Source organism: Mustelus asterias, chromosome 16 (assembly GCF_964213995.1).
Source record: "Mustelus asterias chromosome 16, sMusAst1.hap1.1, whole genome shotgun sequence".
NCBI classification, from domain to species: domain Eukaryota; kingdom Metazoa; phylum Chordata; class Chondrichthyes; order Carcharhiniformes; family Triakidae; genus Mustelus; species Mustelus asterias.
The window spans coordinates 71,304,514-71,330,174 of NC_135816.1; the positions used below are offsets into that span (position 1 = coordinate 71,304,514).

The window sequence follows — 25,661 nt, forward strand, 5'->3', positions numbered from 1 at the left end:
TCCTTGTCGATCAGATTAAAGAATTGGGTCAAGTAAAGATCAGCAGACAAAAGTCAGGTCTTATTCAACAAATTTATAAGGTGAAGGACCATGGTATGAAACAACGATAATTCAGAGTTGTAATTAGACAGACAAGGGTTGCGAGAGGGAGAGACAATCTGTCAAAATTTCTCATGTGTCCCCAGAATACTTGGGGTGCAAGAGCAGCTTTGGCTCATCACAAGATATCTAAAACTTGACCAGAACATGGTCTCATAGGCCTTTGAGGGCAAAAGTCCTAATCCCTGAAGAGGGAACCAGGTGTGGTTTAGATGCAACATGTCAATGGTTAAACATCACGACTCTAAATAATACTTTTGATTTTCAGTCACTTGTAAAATTGATACATTTGGATTCTATTCACATGTTGAGGATTCTATGCGATTTATCTATATGAAAAGGAGAGATATGTATAAAATACAGTCAGTTACAATACGTCTGCTGATAGGATTAAGTAGAAATGTTTTGTTAAATTACAATTAAATGAAAACCGTAGAAGTAATTACATTTTAAAAACTAGTATAAAAATCATTAACCGTATGAACATGTGTGTAAAAATGGTATATTTGATTTTAGTAACAAAACATTGAGGAAAGTTAAACTGCCTTTGTTTTTTTTGGGGGGTGGGGCAGGGATGGTCATGCAAAACAAGAAAACTTAGTTTGCCCAGTTATTTAGATCCTTTACATTTTATTTGGTATTAGTACACTAAGGGAAATCAAAATCATACTAGCAATCTTATGCAATGGTTTCTCGAGACAGATATTTCCCTTATGCTTTGGGGCTTTTATTTCACTTTATTTTATTTTTGCAAAAATCTTCAGTAGTCTTGTTTTAACATATCACCACAAATCAAAATACTCCAAACACAATCGAACTGTGTCAGAATTTGGGTGGTGCTTCTCCATTCTCCTCCTCTCCCCCTCCCCAAATTCTATTAGGTAGAGCACAAAAACTTCACATGTCCACTTTTCCATTCTACTGAAATTCCAGTGGCACGTGGGGGAGCAATATTAATTTTTCATACTCACTGGCACTTTTCATTGAAATGCTCAGGATAAGAATATTACCGGAGAAACCTTTGTAGCTAGAACAGAATTAAACACATTAAACATGGGAATGGGAGAATTCCAGCAAAAAGCTTCACTCTTCCCGTGGAATTGTCTATATGAATCAAACCTCCTGAGTTAGTGCTATTTTTAACCCTACCTCAATCAACATGAAATATTATCTTTTACAAGGAAACCATTTAGGAGACTACAAGGGGGAAAAAAACAACTGACAGCTTTAAGACTACTGAAGCGTGCATTGATTATTTTGATGTAACTATACGTGAAAGCTTTTTATTCTTTGATTCCAATTCAAACAGAATTGCTGAATGATTAAAAAGTGCAGACTGCTAATTACACACTCTCATTTCTTATTTAGGAAACAAATCACTTTTCATTACACTATACTTGAAGTACAATAATGTGTCTAATTATAAATGTTGTAAATGGGAGAATTGGCAAGGTTTAGACTAGGTCAAGGCATCTTCCCTCTTTAAACTTTGAGTGGTGAAAGCCTTTTGTTGGAAAAGGGACAAATGCAAAGTCATTAAGGCAATGTGAATTATTCATTAAAAAATTTACTTCCACAAAGGTTTTTTTTCCCAAAGTCACAATACAAAGTCAGATAATGAGCACAAAAGGTGATTTTTAAGTAACAGATTTTAATGAATAGTTTGCTGTAATACATAACAGGTCATGAGTACAAGTGAAACACATTTTTTTCCCTCTCTGGCTTGTTGGGGAGAAGAAAAAAGATTCACTGTAGGTGTAGGGCTTGACTTTTGCATCACTAGCAGTGTGTCCCTTAGTGAAGTTCCCATCCAACAAGCAGATAACATGGCTTTAACGTTACAGAACAGTGTCATGATTCACCAGTCACCAAGGCAAAAAAGGTTCAAAAACCAGAGAGAAAAAAAAAAGAATGACAGCGTACACATTTTTGGAAGAAATGGAAAACTCTTCACCCGCACCACCTCGGAAACCAGGGCAAGTGTAGCGTTAATGCTAGTTTCTGTGAAGAGCAGAGGAATGTTTTGGGTATTGCACACTTGCAGGGTTCACTCGGCTGAGGGGGAAAGAAAAAAAAACACACCTGTACCTGTGCAGGCGAGTGAGTGTAGAAAATAGGTGGATTAAGGTGACCGGTGACCTGTGCACTCACCTATTACCAATGCGAGATGCCCTTCCCATTCCTTTACCTCAAATCATGAAGTCCCACAACTGCAAAGGGAATACGTAGCTGATATTTGTATTTCAGCATTAGACAGTGAATATTAAAAGAAAGGGGGAATCGAGGGAAATTGAAAAATAAAAGCTGCAACTACCACCATTTATTAATTATTAATAAAGACATTTTCATGATAGAAAGAATTTAATTTCCTCTATTAAGACTGGAACATACCACCAAACTATTTACATTCCAGTAATCAGGTTTGTTTTTTGGTACCTTGAAGTAGACCTTTTAATAGTTTTGCATTCATTTGTTACATAAAGGATATATACACAAGCTGATTATCACACTGCTGGAAAGACTGATTGTGTCCAGGTAAAGAAGTAAAGAAGAACAAAATTTTAATTTTTATACTCTGGATTTTAATGATTTTCTCGGGATCCTGACTTAAAGGCCATTAAGATAGGTACAAAAATTATTTTTGATATGAACTGCTTTTCCCAACCCATGTAATCCTCCCTGCCCTGTGATTTCAGAAGAGTTAAAATTCATCAACATTTAAAAAGGCTTTCAGGTGTATCTCACAAACAAGATGCCAATGAAAGGGATTTTACTTGAAGAACCTGTGTTAGGAAACAGACATACACATTCAATAGCACAGATCTTGCCAATTACCAGATTTCTCCCCAATACAAAATATGCCATATTCTTCACAAAACTTGTTCTTTATAGCTATAAAAATTTAAGACAACCTATCTTCACATGTTTCAAGTACTATTTTGTGCAGCCTTCACACCTTCATCTAATTAATGGAGTCTTTCCAACCTTTTCATTTACTAAAGTTGGCAAAATTGGCAAAGGCATCTTGCTTGGATTGCACCATTGCAGGCGTCATACTGGTATTGAGACCCATGGCAGGAACACCCATCCCCATGGAACCTGTCATGGCCATGCCAGCTGGAGCCATTCCCATGTTCATTCCCATCATTCCTTGGTTCATCACACCACTCTGAGGTATACCCATAGGATTCATCCCTATGGCACCAGTCGCCATCATGTTCGGCACCCCCATGCCCACTGGCACACTGCCAGCCATCATAGGAGACGCTCCTGGAGGTCGTGGAGGCATCACACTGGTTGGCGAGTTAATGGATACAGCTGAAAAGCTTTGGGCCACGAGGTTCACCGGTTGCTGTGTGCCTGTGAAGATAACAACAGATCAGTGGGTTTTTTTTTTAAACTCTAAATTTTTCTGTTCCTCTGTCCTAATGTGGCTGGATAATTTTACGGTAGAAATATATTGACACCTCAGAGGTTGGGGTGATTCTAAATAGATCACCCCAGATATTTAATGATGGGAGGCATCACAGCCAAAACGCAACAATGTCCCTCTTTTGAAATCGAGGGATGCAATTTACTATTAAAAGTCACAGACAGCACGAGAAGAAATATTGGTTGCTTCCCAAAACCATTCCCAGGCACGGCTGGGGCTACGAGTCCAATTGTAACATCTCCCCCCAAAGCACAGGAATGTAGATTCCTGCTTTCTATTTCTCAGTACAACATTGGACAAATATCCCAGCCATTCCTTCATAATTTCCAGGTCAAAATCCTGGAATTCTCCATCTTTTGTTTACATTTGCTCATGGGATGAGGGTATCGCTAGCAAGGCCAGCGTTTATTTTTAAATCCCCGATTTCTCGAGAAGATGGTGGCGAGCTGCCTTCTAAAGCAGCTGCAGTCCGAGTGATGTATAGATACAACCTTGGTGTTGTTTGGCAGGGAGTTCCAGGATTTTTACCTAGCAACAGTGAAGGAGCAGCAAGTCAGGATGGCATGCAACTTGGAAGGAAACTGGTAAGTGGCGTTTCTGTGCATCTGCCACCCTCTAGGTGGTAGCATTTAGTAGTTTAGAAGATGCTATTGAGGAAACCCTGTTGAGTTCCTGCAGTGCATCTTGTAGATGGTACACATTGTTGCTACTATGCATGGTGGTGGAGGGAATGTTTTAAGGTAGTGGATGGGAAGCTGCATGTTTTGTCCTGAATGGTGCTAAGTGTTAGAGCTGCTCTAATCCAAGAAAGTGGAGAGTATTCCATCATACTCCTAACTTGTGCTTTGTAGATGGTGTTCAGGATTTGGGGGAGTCAGGTGGTGAGTTATTCACCTCAGAATTCCTAGCCTCTCACCTGCTCTTGTAGTCACAATATTTTATACGGTTGGCTCAGATCAGTTTCTGGTTAATGGTAACCCCCTGGATATGAGTAGTGGGGGATTCAGCAACGGTAACGCCATTGAATATCATGGGGAGAAGGTTAGATTCTTTCTTGTTGGAGATGGTCATTGCCTGGCACTAGTGTGGCAGGAATGTTACTTGCCACTTATCATCCCAAACCTGAATATTGTTCAGGTCTTGCTGAGTGCAGGCATGAATTGCCTCAGTATCCGAGGAGCTACGAATGGTACGGAGCACTGCAATTATCAGTGAACATCCCACTATTGGCTTTAAGATTGAGGCAGGGTCATTATTGAGGTAGCTGAAGCCAATGGAATTGCTGCACAAAAAGAACTGCAGCAATGCAGGGCAGCTCACTAATGTTTCATCACCTCTAGAGATGGGCAGTAAGTGCAATCTTGTCCACGTCCTGAGAACAAATTATAAAAAATTCATGCACAGCCATTTTAGGATTTGGAGGCAATGGTTGCTTTAGAAAAGGCATGAAAGTATATTTGAAGATGGCAAATTATCTTTGGAATGATACTCAACGAGTCAGTTGTCATTTCCTATTGAACTACAGCTCGCTGGGCACTGGGATTGAGATCTCCTAAACTCATTCCACTTTGGACCCTTATACAATTAAGAAAAATGGTCATTTGGCCTGATGAAAATCAGCTCTCGTGGCATCTCATTAGTTTGATGTGAACTAGCCCTAGGCCTTTGGAGCAAAGGGGTTCCATGCTGCTGTGCCCTGGAGGCTGCAGTAGCATCTACCATCTACTAATAGTTTGCAATGAGCACAATGTCTAATTATAAAGATATACAGTGCTTAATAAACAAGATAGAGAGATTATGAATCCCCCACCTCCTATTCCTGGATTGATAGAATTCCTACAGTGCAGAAGGAGGCCATTCGGCCCATCAAGAGTGCACTGGCTTCAAAAGTGCACAACACCCAGGGCCACATTCGCTCGCCTCCCCCCATCTTTCCCATGGCTAATCCACCTAATCTACACATCTTTGGACACTAAGGGGCAATACAGCATGGCTAATCCACCTAACCTTGGGCAGCATGGTGGCACAGTGGTTAGTACTGCTGCCTCACAGTGCCACGAACCCGGTTCAATTCCTAGCTTGGGTCACTGTGCGGAGTTTGCACATTCTACTCATGTCTGCGTGGGTTTCCTCCGGTTTCCTCCACAGTCTGAAAGACGTCTGGTTAGGTGCATTGACCTGAACAGGCGCCGGAGTGTGGCGACTAAGGGAATTTCGCAGTACCTTCATTGCAGTGTTAATGTAAGCCTTACTTGTCACTAATAAATAAACTTTAACCTGCACATAAGCAGATTATGGACATAAAACTGATATGAACAGGAAAAGGATCACCTCCTCCACTCAGTTTCCACCTAGAACATAATTTTGCATTTACATGTCTTTAACATTTCAAATGTATGGATGGGGATAGATATTAAAAATACTTTCTAATGAAGATTATGTATGGTATTCAGCTGAAGCACAGTTAGAGGGCAGGCAATAAGACCACCAGGACATGCAGATCAACTCAGTTCCACTTTTAAAGTTAGTGTCTTATTTTTCTTGCATTATAAACTCCTATGAACACAATTACAGTGCGAGAAGTTTACATCGGCAATTTCCATTATGAATGTGGATGCACGAATTTACAGGGAGTTCACACAAAGGTGAAATTTTAAATATCGATAATCATATACAAACAAAAATAAGACTACAATCAAAATGCAAACTTCTTAAAAACAAGTAGCCTATTTTATCTTGACTAGTATTTTATGATTTGTTTTCACTGCCAATATTCTCTCCTTCCTGGTTACATTTTTAAAATCCCAACCTAACCAATACATGACATCACAGCCAAGCCTGAACCTGGTCTCCAATTAAGTCCAGATATATTTCTGTCCAGAAGGCTTGATTCTCAACCTGGAGGAGCACAATCCTAGCAGATTCTTCTTCTATCTCCAGAGGTTTTGTGACTACTGTAGCACTCTGATGGCCAAACAGAAATTGGCTTACTCTACACCAAAGATAGACCTGTGACCTTCTCATTCTATAGCTGTCATGCTGGACAACTTGTCCTAACCAACTAAGCTGCTGGTGGAACCCCAACAAGTATTTCAACCAGCTGCATAGACCTTCACCTCCTGCATGGATTCCCCATGCTGGATTGATGGATGAAAACCGAGTATTTCTTCCATCTTAAATATCTAAATCATTCCTGTAGCAATTAACAATGCCCCTGGATGACTGCAATAAAAAACTAAGTTTAATTATTTTACATCCAACTGCTAATTAACATCTATAGCAAACCTATGCTTAAATGGGTTATTCCCTCTGTTTTCTCAATCCCCAAGGATGCCACCTCTGTGGGAACCCCATTGACTGAGAAGAATCAGTTCAAATAGCACTGAAAAACATAGCCGTTAGAAACTATCCTGATTCTTAAATAATCTTTTAGTGGGATCCAAGAATCTTCCAAACGGTGTATCAGAAATAATGTCCCAAGAATATTAGTTCCCTGCTTGAATTGTTGCTGGGACTTTTCATAATTGAGAATAAATCCCAGCTCTTGAACTGCTTGCTTCAGGGCTATGATGGCAGACCTTAGCCACACAGCTCTGAGGAACCAATCTTCCTGAACATGGAATTGTTGCATCCTGAGCTGTACTCTTCATGCAAAGGAACTTTATGAAAATGCTGGCCACAGAGAAGCAGAAGTCCAATACCTCATTTAAAATTGTGCCCCTAGAATCCAAAGCAGCAAAACATGTACTAGTATTTACATGCTTGCATTCATAAAACAGCCTATCTGATCCTTGCCAGTGCGTATTCTGCACGCAAGCTTCCTCACACCCCTCTTTGCCTAATTATCAGCCTATTCTTCTGTTCTTTTCCCCGTCATGCACTTATCATTTCCCTTTACATAGCATCTATGATATTCACCTCAGCTACTCCATGTGGCAGGAGTTTTTGGGGGTTATTCGGGAGGCACCACAGAAATTCATCACAAGGAGGAGGAAACATGCTAAGGGGAGGACAAAACATTCATGGCCGACGAGGGAAGTCAAGGACAGCATAAAAGCGAAACAAAAAACATACAAAGCGGTGAGGATGAATGGGAAGCCAGAGGATTGGGAAACCTTTAAAAGTGAGCAGAGGGTGATAGCAGGAAACAAAGAAATGGCAGAGGAACTGAATAGTTACTTTGCATCAGTCTTCACGGTGGAAGACACCAGTGGGATGCCAGAGCTCCAGGAGAGTCGGGGACACAGGTGAGTGTAGTGGTCATCACTAAGGAGAAGGCTCTGGGGAAACTGAAAGGTCTGAAGGTGGATTAATCACCTGGACCGATGGACTACACCACAGGATTCTAAAAGAGATAGCTGAGGAAATTGTGGAGGCATTGGTAGTGATCTTTCAGGAATTACTAGAGGCAGGGAGGGTCCCAGGGGACTGGAAAGTAGCTAATGTAACACCGCTGTTTAAGAAGGGAGGGAGGCAGCAGACGGGAAATTATAGGCCGGTTAGCCTGACTTCAGTCATTGGCAAGATTTTTGAGTCCATTATTAAAGATGAGATCGCAGAGTACTTGAAAGTGCATGATAAAATAGGACTGAGTCAGCATGGCTTTGTCAAGGGGAGGTCATGTCTGACAAATCTGTTAGAGTTCTTTGAGGAGGTAACAAGGAAGTTAGATGAAGGAGAACCAAAAGGCCTTTGACAAGATGCCGCATAGGAGACTGTTAAATAAGTTAAGTGCCCATGGTGTTAAGGGTAAGATCCTGGCACGGATAGAGGATTGGCTGACTGGCAGAAGGAAGAGAGTGGGGATAAAGGGGTCTTTTTCACGATAACTAGTGGTGTGCCTCAGGGATCGGTGCTGGGACCACGTCTTTTCACAATATACATTAACAATTTGGAAGGAGGAACTGAAGGCACTGTTGCTAAGTTTGCAGATGATACAAAGATTATGTAGAGGGACAGGTAGTTTTGAAGAAGGGGGGCTGCAGAAGGACTTGGACAGGTTGGGAGAGTGGACAAAGAAGTGGCAGATAGAATACAATGTGGAAAAGTGGGAGGTTATGCACTTTGGGAGGAGGAATGGAGGCATAGGCTATTTTCGAAATGGGGAAATGCTAAGGAAACCAGAAACACAAAGGGATTTAGGAGTCCTTGTTAAAGATTTTCTAAAGGTTAACGTGTAGGTTCAGTCGGCAGTTAGGAAGGCAAATGCAATGTTAGCATTCATGTCGAGAGGGCTAGAATACAATAGCAAGGATGTACTTCTGAGGCTATTTAAAGCTCTGGTCAAACCCCATTTGAAGTATTGTGAGCAGTTTTGGGCCCTGTACCTAAGGAAGGATGTGCCGGCCTTGGAAAGGGTCTAGAGGAGGTTCACAAGAATGATCCCTAGAATGAAGAGCTTGTCGTATGAGGAACGGTTGAGGACTCTGGGTCTGTACTCGTTTCAGTTTAGAAGGATGAGGGGGGATCTTATTGAAACTTGCAGGATATTGCGAGGCCTGGATAGACTGCACATGGAGAGAATGTTTCCACTAGTAGGAAAAAACTAGAACCAGAGGGCACAACCTCAGGCTAAAGGGACGATCCTTTAAAACAGAGATAAGAAAGAATTTCTTCAGCCAGAGAGTGGTGAATCTGTGGAACTCACTGCTGCAAAGGCTGTGGAGGCCAGGTCATTGAGTGTCTTTAAAACAGAGATAGATAGGTTCTTGATTAACGGGATCAGGGGTTTCGTGGAAAAGGCAGGAAAATGGAGATGAGAAAAATATCAGCCATGATTGAATGGCAGCGCAGACTCGATGTGTCAAGTGGCCTAATTCTGCTCCTATCTGTTATGGTGTCAGTGTAATCATACACTACCTTGCTGCAGTTTAAGTTGGAAAACTGCTGAAAAGTGTCAAAGAGAAACAAACGGAAAAGCTCCATACATGGATGGAGTGGCCTACACTCACTAACTGACCGAGGATGGATGCTGTTATGATGATGTGAGATCCGCATGGAATTTGGGGGGGGGGGGGGGGGGGGGGATTGTCTTTGTGCAGTAGCACAGAATAGGAACAAAGTAATGGACAGTTTCATCAGATGACTGACTGCCTGTGCGCCAAAGGATTGTATTTCCAACTCTTGTACTTTACACCCTGTAATAGAGTGAATAATTGTGCGTGAGCATCAAATCATTGATGCCACCGTACTGGTTGGCTTGTCATGCTCATATACTGCAGCAATTTCCTCATTCTATACACTGTCTGGTAAAGAAATTTCCTTTCAATTCCCTATAGGATTTATTAGTGACAGTTTGTATTCATGGCCCCTGGGTTTTGGACTTCACATCACTGGAAATATTTCCACTGCCCTATCGAGCCATTCACAATTTAAAAATTGTATTTGTATTGAAGATTTTTCCCAATTTTACAGAGAATGCAACCAACCCTCAAACTGGTACCGTACAGCTTAATCATTTTTCCACATATACATCCAGAATAAGACAGGAAACCACCAACATAGTTGGTTCAGATTTTACTGCTTCCCACTGTATAAACAATAACAGGATATTTTAGAGAATGGGGGATACCAGGATAAAATCATGATAACAGAGGTTTACAGCATGGAAACAGATCCTTTGGCCCAACTTGTCCATGCCGCCCAGTTTTTAACCACTAAGTTAGTCCCAATTACCCGCATTTGGCCCATATCCCTCTATACCCATCTTACCCATGTAACTGTCTAAATGCTTTTTAAAAGATAAAATTGTACCCGCCTCTACTACTGCCTCTGGCAGCTCGTTCCAGACACTCACCATCCTGTGTGAAAATATTGCTCCTCTGGACCGTTTTGTATCTCTCCCCTCTTACCTTGAACCTATGTCCTCTAGTTTTAGACTCCCCTATCTTTGGGAAAAGATGCTGACTATCTACGTTATCTATGTCCCTCATTATTTTATAGACCTCTAAGATCACCCCTAAGCCTCCTACATTCCAGGGAAGAAAGTTCCAGTCTATCCAGCCTCTCCTTATAACTCATACCATCAAGTCCAGGTATAGAATCATAGAAACCCTACAGTGCAGAAGGAGGCCATTCAGCCCATCAAGTCTGCATCGACAACAATCCCACCTAGGCCTATCCCAATAATTCCATATATTTACCCCTCTAACCTACACGTCCCGGGACACTAAGGGACAATTTAGCATGGCCAATGCATCTAACCCACACATCTTTAGACTGTGGGAGGAAACCGGAGCACCCAGAGAAAACCCAGACATGGGGAGAATGTGTAAACTCCACACAGACAGTGACCCAAGACAAAAATCGAATCCAGGTCCCTGGAGCTGTCAGGCAGCAGTGCTAATCACTGTGCCACCGTGCCGCCCTGCATCCTAGTAAATCTTTTCTGCACTCTTTCTAGTTTATTGATATCATAGAAAACATAGAAACATAGAAAACTACAGCACAAAACAGGCCCTTCGGCCCCACAAGTTGTGCCGAACTTAGGCCTACCTATAACCCTCCATCCTATTAAGTCCCATGTACTCATCCAGGAGTCTCTTAAAAGACCCTATTGAGTTTGCCTCCACCACCACTGACGGCAGCCGATTCCACTCGCCCACCACCCTTTGTGTGAAAAACTTCCCCCTAACATCTCCCCTGTACCTACCCCCCAGCACCCTAAACCTGTGTCCTCTCGTAGCAGCCATTTTCACCCTGGGAAAAAGCCTCTGAGAGTCCACCCGATCTATGCCTTTCAACATCTTATATACCTCTATTAGGTCTCCTCTCATCCCACGTCCCTCCAAGGAGCTCCCTCAGCCTATCCTCATAAGGCATGCCACTCAATCCAGGCAACATCCTTGTAAATCGCCTCTGCACCCTTTCAATCTTTTCCACATCCTTCCTGTAATGAGGCGACCAGAACTGAGCACAGTACTCCAAGTGGGGTCTGACGAGGGTCTTATAAAGCTGCATCCTTTCTATAATAGGTGACCAGAACCGTACACAGTATTCCAAGTGTGACCTTACTAATGTCTTGTACAACTTCAACAAGACGTCCCAACTCCTGTATTCAATGATCTGACCAATAAAATTAAGCATGCTGAATGCCTTCTTCACCACTTTGTCCACCTGTAACTCCACTTTCAAGGAGCTATGAACCTATACGTCTAGATCTCTGTTCTGTAGCTCTCTCCAACGCCTTACCGTTAACTGAGTAGGTCCTGCCCCGATTCGATCTACCAAAATGCATCACCTCACACTTATATAAATTAAATTCCTTTTGCCACTCATCAGCCCACTGGCCCAATTGATCAAGATCCCATTGCAATCCTAGATAACCTTCACTGTCCACTATGCCACCATCTTGGTGTCATCTGCAACTTACTAACTATGCCTCCTAAATTCTCATCCAAATCATTAACATAAATGACAAACAACAGTGGACCCAGTACTAATCCCTAAGGCACACTGCTGGTCACAGGCCTCCAGTTTGAAAAACAACCCTCTGTCTTCTGTTGTCAAGCCAATTTTGTATCCAATTGGCTATCTCACTCTGGATCCCGTGAGATTTAGCCTTATGCAACAACCTACCATGCGGTACTTTGTCAAAGGCCTTGCTGAAGTCCACGTAGACAATGTCGACTGCACTGCCCTCATCTACCTTCTTGGTTACCCCTTCAAAAACATGGTGCAGTGATGCACATCCTTGCTTACAGGATAACAGAGACAGAACTAAATGACTCATGGAAAGCTTTGTAGAAGTCAGACAGTGCAGAGTCTAAATATTTGAGATAGGGGTGTCATACCTTTTGGAATGTATCCGATTTGGCTCACATAATACAAGTCAGGTCACATTCCACAATAATTTTATGCCAATTCTGAATTGAAGGATACTTATCGCTGATCCTTGAACAAAGGATATTTTTTTCATGCTGCAAATGTTAGCTATTGTAAAACCTCTTCCCATTAGCATCAATTATCTTTTTATCTGAGAGACCCAAAGTTAAAGGATCAAACTCCAAGACTGTATCCAAAATCTTCTCAACATCTTTAACAATATTAAACCAGTAGGATTTGATTTTGACATAGGACCAGAAGCAATGCAATTACTTCCCATGCACTTCTGGCACAGCAAGGATATACTATGATCAAGCTTGGAGTAGCATGCAGCTGGTGTAATATTTTAAGCTGAGTCTCCTTTGTTCTATTACGAACTGAGATTTTATTGGCACATTCCCAAATATTACCCCATGTCCCATCATCAATATTCACCGCCAGGTCTTTTTCCCAAAACCACAGAGTGTCCAATGTATTCTCACAGGATCCAGAGCATAACGTATCATAAAATCTGCTGATTAATTGCTTAGGCTCCACAGACAACAGAATTTCTTCCACCAGGGAAATCTTAGCATCAAGAAGAATAGTTGTTTTGTTAAGGATAAAGTCCAAGTTGCAAATATTTATAAAAGGAGTATTTTGGGATATCAAACTGCTGACATTGCTGCACAAAAGATAACAGGGAGGCACCATCAAACACGTCACCCAACAGATAAGACCATGAGACCTGGCGGGAAATCGGATTGCCCTGAATAGGAAAAAGAGTGGAAGATAGGTTAGATCTTCCCTCTAGCCCACGGACCACGCTTTCACAGTATTAATAATAGGAAATGCTCCTTTAGGAAATAATAGGAAAGACTCAATTTATGAATATTTGCAACTTGGGACTTTAACCTTAATAAAACAACTATTCTTCTTGATGCTAAGATTTCCCTGGTGGGAAAAATCCTGTTGTCTGTGGAGCTTAAACAATTAATCAGTGCAACAAGATCTGGACAATATCCAGGCTTGGGCTGACAAGTGGCAAGTAACATTCATGCTACACAACTGCCAGGCAATGACCATCACCACCACCACTTGACATTCAGTGGTGTTACTATCACTGAATCCCTCCGCTGTCAACACCCTTGGGGTTACCATTGACCAGAAACTCAACTGGACTCATCACATAAACACAGCGGCTACAAGAGCAGATCAGAGGCTAGGAATACTGTGGCATGTAACTCACCTCCTGACCTCCCAAAGCCTATCCACCATCTACAAGGCACAAGTCAGGAGTGTGATGGAATAGCGGTTAGCACTGCTGCCTCACAGTGCCAGGGACCTGGGTTTGATTCCTGGCTTGGGTCACTGTGTGGAGTTTGCACGTTCTCCCTGTGTCTGCGTGGGTTTCCTCCGGGTACTCTGGTTTCCTCCCACAGTCCAAAGATGCAGTTTAGGTGCATTGACCATGCTAATTTCTCCGTCAGTGTACCCAAACAGGTGCCGGAATGTGGCGACGAGGGGATTTTCACAGTAACTTAATTGCAGTGTGAACGTAAGCCTACTTGTGGCTAATAAATAAATAAACTTTGAATTTTACTCCCCATTTGCCTGAATGGGGGGTGCTCCAACAACACTCAAGAAGATTGACACCATCCAGGACAATGCAGCCCACTTGATTGGCACCACATCCACAAACATTCAATCTCTCCACCACTGACGCTCAGTAGCAGCAGTGTGTACTATCTACAAGATGCACTGCAGCAATTCACCGAAGATCCTTAGACAGCACCTTCCAAACCCACTTCCATCTCAACGGACAAGGGCAGCAGACACTTGGGAACACTCCTGCAAGTTCCCCTCCAAGCCACTCACCATCCTGACTTGGAAATATATCAGTCACTGGATCAAAATCCTGGAATTCCCTCCCTAACAGCAGTGTGGGTCAACCTACAAGTGGACTACAGCGATTCAAGAAGGCAAGCTCACCACCACCTTCTCAAGGGCAACTAGGGATGGACAATAAATGCTGGCCAGCCACCGACGCCCATGTCCCATGAATGAGTAAAAAAGAAATATCACACTTGCCCAACGCAGCCATGGGATCTCTAAGAAACAAGAGGGGCTGTAAAGAGGCATGAAGACTGGCTAGCTTCAATTACAACATCCAGTTTGGATAAAAGCAGCAACACATCATCCCTGCAAAGCGTAATTTTATGTTGCTTATCTCCACTAAGCAAATATCTGGTGGTCATGTCTAATTGCCTCCGTTAGGAATCCAATAGCTACTGCAAACAATAAACGGGATAAGGGACATCCCTACCTAGTCTCCCTTGCAAGAAGTCTCAAAACTTATGCAACATATAGATCAGATAACTCCATTCCACCATATTGAAAGTATTCAAGGAAATCACCAGTCCATCTATAGTATGCTTTTGGAAAGCCTGGATAATATTAAGTAGTCTCCTAACATTATTACACAAGTTTCCGCCCTTTATAAACCCTGTCTGGTTGCCTTGGACAATCATAGGGAGGATTTTCTCCCACCGCATTGCCAGGACCTTAAGACAACAACTTCAAATCAACACTTAAGAGAGCTGGGCCTCTAAGGACATTGCTCAGGATTCTTGTCCGATTTCAGGGTTAAGGGAATATTTGCTTCACGAAGCGACCGCAGCAGCAGACCCGCTTCAAATGAATAATTATACATACCAATTAACAAATCCATTAACAAATCTTTAAATTGCCATCAGGCCCCAGAGTCTTACCGCTTTGAAGTTCCCTCAGGGTCGAAGCCACTTCCTCTTTAGAAGTAGGGGCACTCTATGTTAATCTCAGGTCCTCCAAGATAGTGGAGAGTTTAAGGGAAGAACAAAAGTGCTCCACAAGTGCCAGAGCATCATCAGCTTGATCCAATTTATAGGGCAGCATAAAAACCCTTAAAAGCCCCACTGATATCCTGTCCCCGAGTCCTCCGATTACCCTTAGAGTTTAGCACTGAGGGAATCACCATGGAGTTAGCTAACTTCCTGATATGGTCTAGGAGAGGGGGTCAAAAGTGCCCATGATTCTTCATAATGAACTTCCAAATGTTTTTGTTATTAGATTTAATTTGCCACATATATTGGAATATGCTACCTGAAGTCGATGACTATCTCTTTCATTTTACTGACATTGAGGAAGAGATTATTGTCGCACCATTTCACCAGATTCTCTACCTCTTTCCTGTCTCGTCATTGTTTGAGGCCCGACCCACTACAGTGGTATCAGCAAATTTGAAAAGAGTTGGAGGGGAATTTGGCACACAGTCATAGGTGTATGAAGGAGTATAGTAAGGGGCTCTGGACACAGCCTTAAGGAGCACTGATGATGAGGATAATCGTGGAGGTGGTGTTGTTGTCTAGCCTTACTGATTGCGATCTGTGGGTTAGGAAGTCTAGCATCCAGTCACAGACAGAAGAGCCAAGCCTTAGCTTACAGAGTTTGGAGATGAGTTTTGTTGGGATAATGGTCTTGAAGGCTGATCTGTAGTCAATAAATAGGAGTCTGACATAAGTGTCCTTGTTGTCCAGGTGCTCCAGGGTCGAGTGTAGGGCTAGGGAGATGGTGTCTGCTGTGGATGTGTTGCAGTGATAGGCAAACTGAAGTGGATCCAAGCAATCTGCGAGGTTGGAACTGATTCGTGCCATAACTAACCTTTCAAAGCACTTCATAATGATGGATGTCAGAGCCACCGACTTGACATCTATCTTCAGCTTTCCCCTCAAGGGACTCTATTTCCAATTTAGAGGGATGTGTTCTAAAGCAAGGCCTTGAGAATCCACAGATTCCGAAGTTCTACTCTCCCGAGAACAGAATCATGCCTTATTATTTCTGCTAAGTTGCAATGTTTTCTTTTAAGAAATATAATTATCGGGATATAAATGACACTGCCATGATTACCCATGTTGCCTACCCCTTACTGCCCTGAAATGGCGATGGCAAGCTTTTGTTGACGATCTTGCAGTGGAGTTAGGTGGAGAATTCTAAGATACTGACCCGACAACAATGAAGAAATGGTGCTAAATATCCAATTCAGGATGGTGAGAGATTTGGAAGGTTCATATTTTCATAATATCCCTGTTCTTGTCCTTCTCTGTGTAGAAGTCAGATGGTCAGGGTGAGAAGTGCTGTTAAATTAAGGTGGGCAAGTTGTTGCAAGGCATTCTGTAAAAGAAACATTCAACAGCCGCAGAATTCTGGTAGTGGAAGAGCTGGCCACAGAGTTCAGTGGTGGGGAAACTGATAAGAGGACGACTTTATTTTAAATGGCGTTAAAACAATTGTGGTTGTTCCTGGTATAGTTTGGGGGAGAGGGTCACACGTGCTCCTGATTCTTCATATACGTCTACCCAGAGGAGTCCATGGATATCTCAATAGAAGTTAATTCTCAGCGAAAGGGGACGATGCCCGTGAAGGTGGTTATGAGTTTCTCCACAACGAGGATTGGGAATAGAAAGCTAAACTCATTAGAGATACTGCTTGGAGTAATATTTGGCAAGAATTCCTAATGATATTTACATTTTATTTCAACTATTTTCAAAGGAGGATAGACCAAAAGGTGCTGACTCGCGCTTGAATTGCTTCAGTAAAATTGTCCCAGAGATGGGACTCTAAGCTGAGAGGGGAGCCCCTTGTTACTAAACTATGGTAATTTTCTTGGAGATACCCCAGCCAGGGGTTAACTCTTGCAGTGGTGGTAGAGAAGAGAGAAAATTAAAAGAAAAAAAGATGGCTGAAAAATTGAACAAACACACCTAAATCTACCAATGCATGGCAATCACAGGCTTGCAGCTGCATTAAACAACTCTGACCTAAAGAGATATGGACAGCAAGTATAATAGTACAAGCATTGTTTTTCAGTTACATTATGCAAAGAACATGCATTCCAAAGGTTGAAACACTAACAGGTTCAAGTTTTCCTGTAGATGGATTTGTAACTGTGTTGTAAACATAGAGAGTAGCTCTTGTTCTTTGATTAAAGCAATTATTTCAAACAACTCATTATCCCCTTCAGGCACTGGCAGCTCTGGAGACCAATTCAGAATGAAGCATTTGTGCCACTAGATTAACAACACATCACTGTGTTGCTGACAAAACAATTCTGTGTTCCCAGGTTTTAAGAGGATTTACTGATAGAGAGGAGAGGATTTTCAGACTACTCTGCATCTAGAATCATAGAATCCCTACAATGCAGAATAAGCCATTTAGTCTATCCAGTGTGCACCAACTCTCTAACAGAGTATCTTACCCAGGCCCTCTCTCCCCCGCCCTATCCCTGTGACCCCACACAATGACGATGGCTAATCCCATCTAATCTACACACCTTGGGACACTAAGGGAGAATTTAGCATGTCCAATCCACCTAACCTGCACATCTTTGGACTGTGGGAGGAAACCGGAGCGCACGGAGGAAACCCTGCAGATACGGAGAATGTGTGAAGTTTGCACAGTCACCCAAGTCCAGAATTAAACCCAGTTTCCTGGAGCTGCGAGGCAGCAGCGCTAACCACTGTGCCACTGTTCCATCCATTTAGCTTCCCCTGCACACCGTTTTTCGTCTACATTATGATGGAGAGATTTTTACTGTACAGGTGCTATATTAAATTAACAAAATGCCCCAAAGCAATTCATAGAGACATTATAAAACAAAACATGACACTGAATATCATAAATAAATTTTAGAGCAGAAAACCAAGTCAAAGTAGTATGGTTTTAAGGAGTGTCTTGAAGGAGGAGAGTTAGAGGCTGACAGGCTTAGGGAGGAAATTCCAGAGCTTTGGGTCTAGGCAGCTGAAGGCATGGCCATCAATGGCAGATTTGAGGGTTGCAGGGCTGGAGGAAATTACAGAGATGGGAAGGTTGCATGTCATGGAAGGACTAAAAAAAAAGGATGAAAATTTTCAAAACCAATGTGATGGATGAACAGCAGTTGGCACAAGTTTTGAATGGTCTTAGGATAGCATATGGGAAACCCAGGAATGTTAGAATAGTCAAGTCTAGAGGTTACAAGAGTTTCAGCAGCAGAGGACGTGAGGTGGGTGATGTTATGGAGATGGAAACAGGCTTTTCAGTGATGGTACAGATATGTTGAAAGCCCATCCCAGGGTCGAATATAGCATCAAGTTTGCAGTCTTGTTCCGTCTCAGACTGTTACCAGGGAGAGAGAGAGAGAGAATTGCTGGTGAGGAACTGGGGCTTGTGGCACAGACTGAGACAATGACTTCAGTTTTCCCTCATATTTAATTGACTCCTTTTATTGGTTTAGAATACCATTTGTCTGGAAGAATTATATCCAAAAAATGTAACCACAATCTGAACACTAGGTGATATCCACACATGTTCTTTCCACCTTTGGAATTTTATCATGGAGCTACAAGTCTCTTTATGGGGATTTATAAGCCTGTGATAGCACCTGCATTTAATCCAGCTGGTGATGGCATATTGCAGAGGTAAGGATGCAAAGATTCAGGCTGAACCAAGAGTCCAAGGGACTCCCAAGAGTTGCCACTGAAATCAATGGGAGATGCAGATGTCCACTCAACTGGTCTGGGTTTGACGAGAGAGCTGAAGGGGAAAAATCCATAACTTTGGAAATCCCTGATAAAGCCCTGTGCTAACAATATCAAAGGAGTTTTTAAAAATATTTTACAAATATTACATTTGATTAGTAACAGATCAACTGCCCTGCAGACAATTATAACGGGTTCAAAAATAAGCACCACTTAAAATTTATTAATTGCTATAATTGGAGTTGGGATCCTTGCAAATTAGGTTTCTGTCTTTGCAATATTTTTTTTAATGATTGAAAAAATCCACTCTCAAAGAATAAAAATCAGAATACATAGCTCACATCACCTCTGGCATGACAAACTTTCATTTGCTTATACAGCTGCTTACACCAATATAATTGTACCAAAATGTCTCAAAGTACTTAACAGAATGAATTATTTGTAAAGTACTTTCTGCAATGTGGACAATGCAGCAACATAATGTTTATCCGATATAGCTAACAAAACTGTTACAATAAGAAACTATAAAAGTCCAAGTAACGCAGTTCCATCCAGTTAACATGCAACCTTGTGCAATGTTTCCCCACCTTCAAACCATAGTCACATGGGAGCGGCAAAACAGAAGTAGTAAACATGGATAATTTAGCTAACACTCTATAAAATTACTTTCCTGTTTCCTAAGGTAATTAAGTAAAACTCCAGGAGTCCACAGTGGCCCACAACTCCTTTAATCACAGCTGCCTAGCATGTTGTCCTCCATAACTGGAAATTTTTTCTGTTCCTAGGAAGCTGCTAACATCCTTTGTATCTCAACACAGCATCTATGCTAACTTTGCCTATTGGTTTTACATATATTTATTACGTATTCATCAATATATTTTGTGAAAAGTCTTGCATATTCCTGTGTCACACTCACTTCCTGTGACAGTATATACACAAATCTTTGAAGAAGGCAGTTCAAGTTGAGTAGGTTACAAAAGCATATTTATATGCTTTTATAAATACAGATCGAAGGTACTAAATCAAGCAAGTTATGCTGAACCTTCTTAAACAGTTGTTAGGCCACATCGGGAGTATTGTGTTCAATTCTAGGCACCGCACTTAAAGGATGTCAAGGTCTTAGAGGGGATACTAACATGGCAGGGATGAGGGATTTCAGTTACATGGAGACACTGGAAAATTTGGAGTTGCTCTCTTTAAAAAGTGGAGAAAGTTAAGAGGAGAATTGATAGAATTGTTCAAAATCATGAACAATTTTGATTGTTTCCCACGAGAGAAAGGTTGGTAACAAGAGGACACAGATTTAAAGTAATTGACAAAAAGTACCAGAGGTGACATGTGGATGCATTCTTTTATGCAGCAAGTTGTCGTGGTCTGGAATTTGTTGCCTGAAAGAAGGAAGGAAATTTAATAGTAACTTTCGGAAAGGAACTGTATAAGCATTTGAAGGAAGAAAAACTGTGCTGCTATGGGGACAGGGCACACGAGTGGGACTAAGTGAATAGAACTGGTACAGGCGCGCTAAGCTGAATATTTTTTCCATCACAACAGCGACTACGCTTCAACAAATTGTTTCATAGGCTGTAAAGCACTTGAGGACTTCTGGGGTTGTGAAAGGTATCATATAAATACAAGTCATTCTTTTTTTCCTTTTTATCATCATATGATTCTAAAAGTGTTTACCTTGTTGTTGTATCATGGTGTTAAGTGATGGTTGCTGGGGTTTGGGAGGTTGCATACCAGGTGTCAGAAAGTCTAGACTGATGTTAACACTTGGATCTGACCAAGTAGAAGGCAAAGATGGCTTGATTGCTTTCTGGTTCTCTTGCATATTCTGTGTGGGTAAAACAACAGTAGTAGGCCTTGACAAAGGCGTGGACAACATCTGCAAAGGCTGAAAGAGAGACACGCCAATGTATTAAATAACACAAGATACTCAAAACTGAGTGACTCTTTCCTCTCATTCCTTTTTTCTCCTCCCCATCTTTCCCTTCACTCTCTTCCCATAGATCCCTGCTTAAAATACTGACCCACACAGCCTAGAAGATCCTAGTGTTAAGATCGGATGTGTTGAGTGAGCTCATCTAGCAGTTTTGTTGCTTCAGTTAATCTCAGCACAATCCCCACTTCCCAATCACGGGCCAGAGATCAATGTCTGATAAATGTGTGTGCATGAACAATTTTACAATTATTGGCCAAGAACAATTTTGTTCTGGTTCTGAGGCCTCCACTGTGAAATCACTTACTGACCCTCATTGCTTAAGCACACCTGTGAAAAACAACATTTGTATGAGGTACAAGGAGGTTAGCCAGCACCTGTGGAACTGTAAACTAATAATCATTGGCTTCTGGGGAGATAGGAGGAGAAAAATCAGAAAACAAACTAGCAACTGTTGACATAGACAAAATTAGAAGTTAATAGTTAAATTTATATTTAAATCTTTCACATGGCAAGACATCGAATTATGTTGGCGGTGCCACTATTTTATTTTATTCTCATGGGCTTTGGAACCCCTTCCATAAACCCCTTCTCTCTTCGTTCACTCAGCGCCCATCTCATTATGTTTTTGGTCACCTCTCCCAAATTTCCCACTGAGGTTCCACAAAGCATCTTAGGATATTTGTTCAAGTGCTGCATAAGGGGCAAGAATGTTGTTGTAATAGCTAACAATGTGTGACCATCCTTCCAAGTAGCACAATGACCTGAGGACCAACAAGTAGTATTCTGAATATTGTCATGCATAATTTCACCAATCGCTAAAAGGCACACATTTAATTTAGAACAACATTTGCAGTGCTGAACGAGAATCCATCAATAGTCTAACAATGTTATCACTGGCTTTATTAATGCTCTATAGGAAAATTTGCACCTGGGCCGACCAGCACTTGAGCGACTCACTCAGTTCATGATCACTTGGTCATTAAATGCTTCAGCTTTACTGTCAAGATACAGGTGACTATGCTCACCAGAGCTACACCTTAACCCTATTAAATGTACTATCCAACGTAGCTTAAGCAGTACAGACTAGAAATTTATATGATTGGAAAGGCAAAACCTGCAGCTATATTAAAAGCAGAAAAAGCTTGAAATCCACACTAGGTTCATCACTCTATAGGAGGGGAGAAAGGTGAGCCTTTCAGCTGGATATCCTTCATCAGAACGGGAAACAGCGAAAACATAAGTCATCTTTTATGCTGACTGATCTGCTCTGTACATTAAATATTTTATGTTTTACTTCATGTATCTCCAGTTGTTTTTTCCCCCCAAGTACCTGGAATTTCTAGATTCAAAATATTATCAAGCCCATAATTACACTTCACTGAAATCCAAATAAACCACCAGTCTCCTGAACTACTGTCTGTGGCATTTCATATTCAACAACAACAACAACAAAAATCAGGACTGAACAGTCAAGCTCTAATCTATATACATTACTAATTCCTGGTCACAAACTTGCACCCACCTGAGATCTGGATAAGGACATACTGGTACCAGTGGCAGCTAGGGTGGTGGCAGATGACATAGCAAAGTTCATGCTCTGCGAAGAAGTCATGGTTGACTGAAAACCAGGCATCAGGTCAAACAGATCTGTAGTAGCTGTGGGAGGTTGAACAGGAGCATGCTGCATATTGTTGTAACGGTCCCCTCCGCTTGACATGGCAGATTGGTTGGATTGGGCTTGGCTGAAGGCACTCCAGTCACCAAAATCAGAGTTCCCAGTCGGTGTGCCTGAAAATAAGTGAATAACAGTGAGTGAAATAAGCAGTTGCAATGAACCAAAATCAAAACAGATCTAACCTATACAGCTCATGTTTATAGATCACATCCCACATGGATCATCTTTCTTCACTCCACTCCATTAACATTAGAAAGGTAACAACACAAAATGCCATATTAAACTGCATATAAACCACACTTATAAGCTATTAAGATGGAGGGTGCAACTTGTGTACAAGTTAATTTTACCTCCCTCAAATTTGGGATGCAACCAATAATCTGAAAATTTATTTCTTAATTTCAACTGTTAGTAATTTTTTTACTTGTTTTCTTAGTTGACGCAGCAAACATTTCATACGTGCTTCATTATATTTTCTTGTTTTGTGAATAAAGGATAAAATCTCCTTATATCTAGATGGACGGTTCAGTGCAGCGCCGAGCAAATGTTGCACTATCGGAAGTACCATTCTTCAGATGGAATGTTAAAACTGAGGTCCACTATCCTTCTGAAGATCAAGCGTCTCACGGCACTGTATGAAGAGCAGTGAGCTCTCCCCATGTCCAAACATTTCTTTCTCAGTCAACACCACCAAGGACAGATTCAACTCATTTTCTGTTTACGTGTGATTGCTTTGCACAAGATGGCTGCCAAGCTGTCTACATAAGAAAAGTCATTGTAACACAAAGTCACATATCTGGGCCAAGACACTGGGAAAGTATGATGAGGGTTCTATCCAAATGCAAATATTGAAGTTAAAATTAACAAGGACAGGGAAGGGAGAGAATAGAAGGAAAATTGATGACCGAGCAAGCAAAGAAAATATTTTAATGCAAAATTGTGCTTTGCGCTTGGGGTTAGCATTACAGTAACAAAAGCTATTCCGGTTATTATTACAAAAGGCATTCAATGTTTCTGCAGTGCTGAAATAAACAGAACTAGATGGCCTGGGAGATACACTCCCATTCCACACACTCCCAGAGTTTAGCATGACTGTCAGCAAAATAGCAAACTGCCAGCAGAAAAATGTAAAATTTCATTTTGCTTCAGATCCCCAGACTTTGTAACCATGTATTAGCAGGTTAAACTCTTCATTTTGTTAACAGCTGCCGAAAGGGCAGGGCTTAACCATTCACCCGTTTAGTAAAAGCTAAGGGCATAGTTAGTAAATTCATCAAAAATGAGAACAGCATCTGCTACCCATCACCATTTCCTGACAATATATTTTAGGTGAATCCGAACCCCTACAATTTTCTCACCATATCTTTCCACTCAAAAATAATTACTCACATTAGACACAGCTTTAGGGCCATAGCCAAAGGGTGATTAGCCTGTCGACAGTTCTGATCGGCACTCAAGTGAAGAGGCACCATACACTAATGCAATCTTCACCAAATATCCAGCCATGTAAACTTTTCAGTGAAGGGGGGGGGGCATTTATTCATGTAGGCATCAAGATAGCTAAAACGAAGACTTCTTTGGCAGGAGGGGGTGGAGAAAAAAGGAATAGAATGATCCTAAAGTTTATTTCTGCAAGCATCTTGGTAAGTAAATGACTTATTTTTCAGTAAAATGAAAGTGTGTGAAATCTGTTTACTGAACTCCAACTATCGACCATCCAGATTATCAATCATGGTTTTGCAGAAGCAAATCTTGTAAAAAGAAATTACCACAACCCATGATACTTCTTGTTGTCTCCTCTCCCTCCTGTTGCACTATCCCTACTGGATGAGAATTTGAGGGCTCTTGATAATGACAATTCCCATTACTGAGCTAACATTGGAGGCGTAATCAGCACTAAATGAACAAGGCTGCAGCACTCTGATCAATGGAATTCTATGCTGCTCATTTGTGAATACATTAGTCAGCATCCACAACTGCTTATTAAAAATGGTTCTGCCTTAAGTAGTTTCAGATTTGAAACAGTCTGCTGACTACATTGAGCCTACATGAAGTGAGTTTGGGTGGTGGAAATATCCTTAGCGCAATATGCACTCTAATTTGGTAGTCCAGACCTGACTGGGAAATGTTAAGTCTCACACAGATTTGGCAGAGGAGGTTGTTCTTCTGAGGTTAGGCCTTAGGCTCATCAAGACCATAGTACAGATTGGTCATTCAGCGCACTATGCCTGTGCTAACTCATTGCCAGAGCACTCTCCCGACACCCCAGTATCTGCCTTTGCTGCAAATACTTGTCCCGTAAAAGATGCAATAATTTTCACCTTAATCACTCTCTTTGGTAAAGTATCTCGATGGTTTCAAAAGAAATCTCTAAATCTCATGCTTCACAGTCTTTTTTTTTTGCATTTATGCTTGGAAAGTGGGTAGATTATTGCTCATCCTTTCCAGCAAGAACAGCCAACTATTTATGATGAAACTGAAAACATGCAAAATAATCTTCTATCTTATCTGATGAATGGTTTAAGTCAGGTCTGCAGTTGGATGGATTCAAATTGAGTCAGGAAGGGTAGGAGGGCGTGAGAAGGAGAAGGGGTCTGGTTGCTGCATGTTGAAAAATCCTGAACATATTCATTTTGAAAGCACTTATAACATAGGAATGATGCTCATATTGCTGATGCACATTGGGTGCAGCTTCCTGTGCTATAAGCACTGATGCCTGTTCAACCGCCACATTGTAAAGTGCTCTCAAAGCACCTTTGGCACTCAATATTAGCACACTTCCTCTTATTTGTTCTCGGAATATTTGTGACAGTATTTGTTGCCCCGTATCCATTAAGAGTCATTGACATAATGTGAAACTCGAGTCACATGTCAATCAAACCGGTGGAAGATTCCCTTGACTGAGTGACACTGGTGAACTACTTGGGCTTTTACAACAATCCAGCATTTTCCGCACCCATTTTACCCGATTCTAGCAAAAACTTAAGATATAATGAACTCTCAATTTGTAGGTCTGACCAATCGGAGACAAGATTACACTGATCAATGACTTTCCACACAGTAAACAATCTTTCCCTTTCGAAGCCCTCAGAATTTTAAATATTTGCATTAAATCACAATCTTCTTTGCTCCAACAATAGTTCCAACATTGAGAGA

General features: G+C 41.5%; 1 protein-coding gene across 4 annotated transcripts in view; it reads right to left on the minus strand.

Moving 5' to 3' along the window:
• Positions 1-1,730: 1,730 nt before the first annotated feature.
• The window catches only part of clint1a (clathrin interactor 1a), a 172,783-nt gene continuing 148,852 nt past the window's right edge, over positions 1,731-25,661 (minus strand). For 2 of the 4 annotated variants that reach the window (XM_078231266.1, XM_078231268.1), the window contains exons 10-12: positions 22,353-22,618; positions 20,572-20,782; positions 1,731-3,459 (exon numbers count right to left, since the gene is read on the minus strand). In XM_078231266.1, the coding sequence (XP_078087392.1) occupies positions 3,089-3,459; positions 20,572-20,782; positions 22,353-22,618 (848 nt within the window). In that variant the 3' untranslated portion in view covers positions 1,731-3,088. The remainder of the gene's footprint in view (positions 3,460-20,571; positions 20,783-22,352; positions 22,619-25,661) is intronic. The other 2 variants (XM_078231269.1, XM_078231267.1) reach the window with 1 other exon arrangement.